Source organism: Phocoena sinus, chromosome 8, assembly GCF_008692025.1.
Source record: "Phocoena sinus isolate mPhoSin1 chromosome 8, mPhoSin1.pri, whole genome shotgun sequence".
Taxonomy (NCBI): domain Eukaryota; kingdom Metazoa; phylum Chordata; class Mammalia; order Artiodactyla; family Phocoenidae; genus Phocoena; species Phocoena sinus.
Genome location: NC_045770.1, coordinates 106,966,836 through 106,974,438, shown reverse-complemented (window position 1 = coordinate 106,974,438; position 7,603 = coordinate 106,966,836). Strand labels below are relative to the sequence as shown.

The 7,603-nt window shown below is 55.3% G+C and overlaps 1 protein-coding gene across 7 annotated transcripts in view; it reads right to left on the bottom strand.

Annotated features, from left to right (window-relative positions):
• Window positions 1-2,413: 2,413 nt before the first annotated feature.
• Window positions 2,414-7,603, bottom strand: part of ANO1 (anoctamin 1) — a 161,205-nt gene continuing 156,015 nt past the window's right edge. For all 7 annotated transcript variants that reach the window (XM_032638810.1, XM_032638811.1, XM_032638812.1 and 4 more), the window contains 2 exons: window positions 5,190-5,295; window positions 2,414-3,531 (listed from right to left, as the gene is read on the bottom strand). In XM_032638810.1, the coding sequence (XP_032494701.1) occupies window positions 3,283-3,531; window positions 5,190-5,295 (355 nt within the window). In that variant the 3' untranslated portion in view covers window positions 2,414-3,282. The remainder of the gene's footprint in view (window positions 3,532-5,189; window positions 5,296-7,603) is intronic.

Sequence of the window (7,603 nt, the reverse complement as noted above, 5' to 3'; positions counted from 1 at the left end):
CTGTGTGACCGGAGCAGAGCCCTGACCCTCTCTGGGCTTCACTGTGTCCATCTGTGAAATACTGGGACCGTCTGACCAGTTCATCTCTGGGGGTCCTTTGGCTGCCAGATCCCAGGTCTTTGTGATGTTAATCTGTTGGCTTTCTTCCACCCACCTCTACCACCCTCGTCCAAATCCAATTATTGCTCATCTGAATTTCTGCAACTCTCCTCTGTGGCTCCCCACCCCACTGCAGTGTCCATCCAAAGCCACCAAGACCTCAAAACGTGAATCAGGTCCATCACTGCGCTGGTTAAGACCGCTGGTTAAGACCGCCAGACCCTGCCGTGGACTTACCGCCAAGCTTGAGGTCCTCACTAAGCCGGGGGCTGGTGTGACTTGGTCCCCGATTCCTGCCTCGTCTCCTGCCCCCGCCCCCCCGTGCCTCCCCTCCAGACGTGATGAACTTCTTGAAGCTCCTCCAACTCACCCAGCACACCGCTGCCTCAGGGCCTTTGCACATGCACTCCGCTGCCTGAACCATCCTGCCTTCCTCCAGGGTTTTACATTCTGGCTGCTCCTTGTTCAGACTCCAGGGGCCTCCCTGCCCAGCTTGGTCACTCTGAGTGACTCTCAGTCACACCCCTGTTTCATTTTCATCAGCGCCCCTTCCTTCCTCTGAGATGATCTGGTGCTGGGTTCATTTTCTTGTTCAGCCTCTGATGCCCACTGCAAGAGGTCATCCCCTGAGGGAAGGGGCCGTGTCTGCCTTGCTCGCGGCTTCATCTTGAACGTTGCCTGGATGGATCTCTCTAAGGGGTGCCAAGGAGCCCCGTGATCTTGGGCAAGTCACCTCCCCACTCTGAGACTGTTCGCTCATGTACTCACTGGGGCCAAAGATCCTCCCCCGGGAGGACCCATGAAAAGGGAGGGCTTCCGGCGATGCTGGCCCTGGGAGCCACCCTCATCAGCACTAAGGAAGAGGTTCCAAAGCTTTAGAAGGAACTTTTATTTTTTAATTTATTTTTGGGCCGCCTTGCACAGCATATGGGATCTTAGTTCCCCGACCAGGGATTGAACCCTCACCCCCTGCAGTGGAAGCGCAGAGTCTTAACCACTGGACCACCAGCAAATTCCCCAGAAGGACATTCTTGACCGAGCCGCAGCCAGGGCCTCGTGAGCTTGGATTTGCTGAGATTTCCCTGGGGACACAGCAGCACAAGGGGCGCCCGAGGCCCTCCCTGGCCCTGCGAGTGTGCGGGTCGAGGCCTTGCTGACGTTTGAGTGCGAAAGATAGTCTTTCTTTCATGAAATGATGGTGATTATAGGTAATGAATTAAAGAAAAAGTGCCCCCACTGGCCCCAATGAAAGCACTGGCAACCCTGGGATGGTCCCAAAAAGGTTTGGGGGAAATTTTAGGTCCACAAAATCCAAAATACTAAAAACTCTGTCGGGTTGCAGGCACCAGGGGTTGGGATCCGGGTATCGTGGAAGAGGCTGCTGGGAAGGTGTGACCACAATTCCCCCCTCCCCGGCGCACATACGTGTACAGGCATGCACACACACAGACAAAACAACACGGAAACGCACATGCACGCAAACCACACACGTGTGCACACACACACACCCACGCACATACTCGTGGACAGACAACGTCCCGGGAACATCCTGAACGAGCCATGTGTCTGGGGCTGAGGGTGTGGAGGTTTATGGGTCCCTCCACATGTGCAGGTCCAACCACGGGGCTCTGGGCTTGGCCCCTCGAGTTTCCTGGGGCAGAAGTCACATGGACAGGCTTTGAGAGGAAGGTGTCATGTATGCAAATTTATTCAGACGAGCGTTCAGCCACGGTCCTCTGTGGATTTGTGTACACTCACCTTTTTTAAAAAAAGAACGGTTTCCATAAAAGGTTTTTTGGTAATCACCTCATTTTTAATACAATGTTTATATACAAAAAACCCCATTTCAAACCACATACTGTACAAGAGAAAGTAGAAGCATCAGATTGCATGCCTTTAGCAAATAACAAAAATCTGCTACGCCTACGGACCTCCCCCCTAGTTGACAGCTCACGGGAATGTCAGCGTCTCACTGACCGCACGTTCAAGACAGACACGTTTATCTTTTCGTCCCTCCCTTTGGGGAAACATTTCTTTTATGTTTCTCTGGGTGCTTGAGAAATTTCAGATCATCGGTTAGTATAATGGCTGCAAATTGAGATTCCTATCGGCTATGAGATTTGTTTTCACAAGCTTTTAAAATGATAATAGTCCAACAGTAACATTCCTGTAAGTAAAAATATAGAGAAGTGTTACCAAAATAGAAGCCTTTATTAATAAAAGTCTTTGGTATTAACAGTATTTTAAATTCCTCTCGATATTTGGTTAGCTAATAAAATAAAAGCCTTCCGCCTTTGAGCTACAGAGAAAAAACCCTTACATCCACTGTAGAATTGATTTTAAAGAAAGCCCAATAAATATTCTGAAGCTGCAGAAGTACCCCCCAGAAGCCTTAAGACTTCTTGCAACCCTGAAGCCGTCTGCAGAAACGCCTCCGAGGTCATAATCCCTCACCGCCCGTTTTTCTGTCACCCTGAGGTGGGCGAGGCACGTGGCTGCTGGTGGGGACCCCAGAGGTGCCGGTCACTGCTCATTCAGGACACCTGCACCCCGCTAGTTCTCCAAGAGTAAATTCAGAGCTTCCTGGCCCTCTGAGTGGACAGAGCCAGGGCACCTCTCTTTCTGACCAGTGTCTCGGTTTCTGAACCCAGGGAAGGAAAAGGTGATGAAAAATCTCACTTTTCCAACCTAGAGGCAGGTGATGTCTTTTGGAACTGGTGTCAGCATCGTTTATTCCTTATCCACTTCTCTGTTTGCCCTCAAATCTCGCACCAGCTTTTGTCTAATGCCTTGGAATACCACCTCGCCTCTCTCTTAAGGCATCAGGAGGATTAAAGAAGATGTCTTCTGGGAGCTGCTTCTCACCACTAACGGCCAAGGAGACCCCAGACTCCAAGCATCGCTTCTGCAACGCGCCTGCATCCGCTGTGTATCACCCTGTCCCCAGCAATCATTCTGATCAACCTTGAATCCTAAAGATAACAGAATTCCCTGCCTAAAGGTTTTGTGCAAAAACAAGAAAAAAACAAACAAACAAACAGAAAAAGACGGGGAAATGTTGTCCTATCAGAAGAAAGTGGTCTTCCAGGCCTGCCACAAACCCAGGAGCCACTGGGCCAGGGGGCTGTGAGAAGTCGCCTGCCCCGGGAGAGGGCGCGCGTCATCGATGGGGATGCCCGGCAGCTACGGGGCGCCCCCGGGGAAGTCGGGGCTGTCCGGAGGGGCAGGAGGGGTGGGGCTGTGGTTGTTGAAGGGCTCCGCCTTCTTCCGGTCCTTCTCCATCCACGTGTCCAGCAGCTGCTGTTTGCCCTGCTCCTCCCTCATGAATAGCTCCACCATGAGCACCTTCTCCTTGTGCATCTGCTGGCTGATGTCCTTGGGGATGTCAGGGATGACCCAGTCCACAAAGTCGCTCATGAACATGACCAGGTTCTGGAAGGAGAGTCAGCATCAGGCAGTGGGAAGGAGGACCTGGGAGGCACTGCCGCTTCCACCTGCACCCCAGCTGGCAGTGCCTTGCCCCGTCACACCCCGGCCCTGGGACCTCAGACACACCTGGACTTCCCAGGCCTCGGTCTCCCGGAAGGTATAAATGAAACAGGAAACCAGCCAGGGGGGACCTCTGGTGGCCGACTTTCTTGAAAGAATCTGAGCTCAGTAAACGGGAAACGTCTCTGAGTGATTCTGAATCTCTTGGCTGGGAGGCTTGAGAAATGATGTGATTGGTTACCCATCACCAAATATAACAAGTGTTAAGGCTTTAAGGGAGAATAGTCAAAATACAAAGAGGCCAGAAACGCAGGGAGCTTAAACTGTCTCTGATGATTCCGCAGGCCCTTCGGCCATTTGTCAGGTCTCCCGGGATCACCCTGAACGTCTGCCGCTACCCTGGATGCGTTCCTGGTCCATAGGGTGCAAATGAGTTGGCTTTCGTGGAAAAATGGAAATCTCTGGTTTTTAAACTTCCATCTGACCGGCACTTGTTAGTACGTATGGCTGAGTTAGTCACCTTGTCACGGAAGGTGCTGGTGCCCCCCCATCCGCCATCACCCTTCTGGGTTGACGCTCCCCAGCTGCGGTGGGTGCTGGCCGCTAAAGCTCACAGAGGCTCGTCTCCAGGGAACCATCCCCCCAGTCTCCCTGTTCCCAGCCTGGATGGTTGCAGCCAATGACTGGCCAGGTGGGCAGACTAAAGGCCCTCTTTTGCGTCAAGGTGGGCCCACGTGTGTGGTGGGATTCATGCTCCAGCCCAGACACCCTCCCAGCCGAGCTCCGTGCCCCCAGCCCCTTGCAGGCCCTTCCCTCAATGACCGGCTTGCACCAGAATCCTTGACTCAGGTTCTGCTTCTGGGGAACTGGGCCCCAGACACTAGTTCTGGCTCCAGAGGGTTATGGAAAGCTGGCGGACAAGGCAGTGGGGCCTCGGGGGCCGGAAGCCCTGCCAGGGGCCACACTGTGTAGAAGGGGCAGGGCTGGGGCTTGAACCCAGTTCCTGGATTCCAGGTTCTGGGGGCCACACAGGAGGGCAACCCCAGCATGGCCTCCCCGGCTGGGACCTCAGGGCCGCGTGCGTCAGCTACTCCCCAGTCTGGGGCCCCGTCCACTGGGGATCGCTCGGGCCTCAGAGTTAGCCCCACTCCCCAGAGACTGGGCCAGGCGGGGCCAGGTCCCCTGCCTGCTGTGGGGGGGCAGGGGGGCACTGGTATCAGCTGGGAGCTCACTGCCCTCCTGTCCCTCCCTGCCAGCCCTGTCCACTGGGGTGCGTCTCCTGCTGCACAGTGATAGGGGAGACTGAGGTCTCCTTCGATAAAGATGCCTTGCATTTAACTAAACCTGCGTTCCCTGAATGACCCTAGTCCTTCTGGAACCCCCCTCCCGCCTTCCTTTAACTGAGGAGGGGCTGGGACCTGTCCTTGCCCAGGGCCTGGGGTCACCAGTACTCCCCACCCTTGGGTGCCCAGGGCAAGTCCTCCAGCCCCCAAGCCCCAGATGCCGGCCAGCTCCTGTCCTCCTGACCCTGTTCTGGGCATAGAGCACCTCCTCGGTGCCTCAATTCCCAAACCTTCTGGAAGCAGACAGGACCCTCGCACCTGGAAGACGATGACAAAGGCCAGCCGGGCGGCCAGGACGGCCCAGAAGTCCTTGGAGACGTCGTACTTGTGTTCCGACCATGGTGGCTCCCGGTAGTCTTTGTACCTGCAAAATGGAGTTGGGTCTCTGAGAGGAACTGGGGTCTGGCCGCACAGAGGGGCTTGTGAGTGTCAGGAAAGCCTGAGTCGGACCCTGGGCCAACTGTAGGACAGCACCCTCCCTGGAGGAAGAGGCCCCCCTCCAGCCCACTCACACGCCCAGAGAGTCTCCCCATGTTGGAGGGGGTGCCAGCACCCACGTGGGCTGGGCAGGCCAGAGCGGCGTCCCCATAAGTCCAGCCATGGGCCCACAGAAAGAGGCTCCGGGACCATCTGGTCCAGGGGTTCCAAACTTTTGAAGGCAGTGGAGCCCATTTTCTAAAAAGAAATCCCACCTGAGACTCTGGTAGGTCACACAAAGCAAGTGGGGCCTCCCTGGTTGAAGAGGGGTGGGGTCCCTAAGCCTAGAGACTCAACCCAACCCCCATCATCCACAAAACTCCAGGCAGGGCTCCCTGAAATCCAGTTCTCCAGTCTCGACCTTCTCTGTAGGGGAAACTATTGGAAAAAATGAAACGTTTTCTCAAAGTAGCCCTTGTACGACATTAACCATGCAGTTAGTGTGGTCAGGGCACCAGGGAACTGTCCCCAGGCCCGCCCTGCCCCACGGGGCCCAGCGCCCGAGGGGCACGTCTCTCCCTCTCCCAACTGTTAGCTCCTTATCTCCGTGTAATAAATACCAACCCAGCCCTCTTCTCATCACTTCCAGACATTGCCCATGAGCGCCTGCTGGGAGACAAGGTTGCTTACTTCCCTGGCCCCCAAGGTCCCACCTCTGTCCCTTGTGCAGCGGGAGTGGTGGGTGCCTCCTGGGCTTTAGGTCTGCCTTTTTCTCAGAGGCCCAGAGATGCCTGATGTGGGGCAGAGTGAGGATGAGAACCCGGGTTCTGTCCCCACCAACCGCCCCAAAATTTGGGAGGTGCTTGGTTTTAACGGGGCTGACCCCCTCTGTGTGGGAAAAGGTTCCCTAAAGCCGTGTGAGGAAGCCATGGCCGGGGCGGTTTCTAGGTGCTGGGCTGCAGCTGTGCCCTGCTGGTTACTGAAAAGCTGAGGCCCAGGTGGGGAGACCAGGAGAGGAGGCACCTAACTCTGTGGGCACAGGCCTCGCATAGACCCAGAGCCGGCTCCCGCCTTGCTGTGCATCCCTGCTCCATCGCTTGTCCTCTCTGGGCCTCGGTCTGGCATTCCCTCACTTAGTCATGTCGCAAGTATTTATTGAGCAGCTACTGCATGCCCCTGCATTCCAGGGGCAGAGCTTGCGGGGGGCACAGACAGGGCCCCTCACCCACAGAGCTTTGTGTCTGAGGGAGCTGGATGGGAGCCTCGGAGGGCCTGTTCAGAGCTAAGCTGCCAACCCCAGAGACAGGATTGGGCTGGGAACACACCCTCTGGTGCCAGCTGCTGAGCCATGCAGAAGATGCACCACCTGATCTCCGATGGGAACAGGCATCCCCTGTTCTCCCAGTGTCAGAAGCCACACACATTTTCTCTTCCCTCTTCTTTCTGTTCTCAAGGCCAGTTGCACCAGGATGCTGGGAAATGTGTTTGGGTCACCTGGCAAACTCCTATGCATCCCTCAAAGCCCACTTACACAAGAACCGTCCAGATGCCAACCCCCACCACCTGCACTGGCCTCTATCAGAGATGATCTTACAGTTTTCCTTGCTTTGCTCTTGTGCTAAGCCTGCCAGCTCTCCCTGGGGAGAATAATAATGCCCTCTCTGGGGCTGCTGTGAGCATTCAATGAGACCACGTCTGTTTCAGTGCAGGAATAAATGGTAGCCAGCAGGGGTCACAGCGCTCAGCTCTGCTAAGCTGCCTCTCCCATTCCTGCTGCCCCAGGCTGGGCTGGGTGCTGCTCCTTTGGGAGGCAGCTTGACAGGGGAGCGGCCGGCAGCACGGAGCTCACGGCACCTGCAGCACTTAATAGTGGGCAACGGTCGGGTGGGCCTGGCTAAAGCCCAAATCCCAGGGAGCAGAGTGGACTGGCCCATGGCCTTCCTTCTCTGTGGGGGTAAAAGTAACAAGGTTCTCACTTAAAAACCAGGTCTTTGCTCTGTCTCCTTGGCCTCCCCCTGCGTGGCCAGGACTCCTGACCGATGCATGGATGGGGAGGTGCTTCCGGGGGCTGGATGCCCGATGCCCGATTCTTACCCAGGAAACACCAACACTGACATTTCTGAGGGAATTTATAATAAAATGACCACCTATATCCCTGCCTTCTTTGTTCTAAATCATTCTTCCTCTCAAATTCATTTTGAGTTAAATAGGTCAGCCTGAGTGTGTTCTTGGAGTGGGATGTTCAAACAAAACGG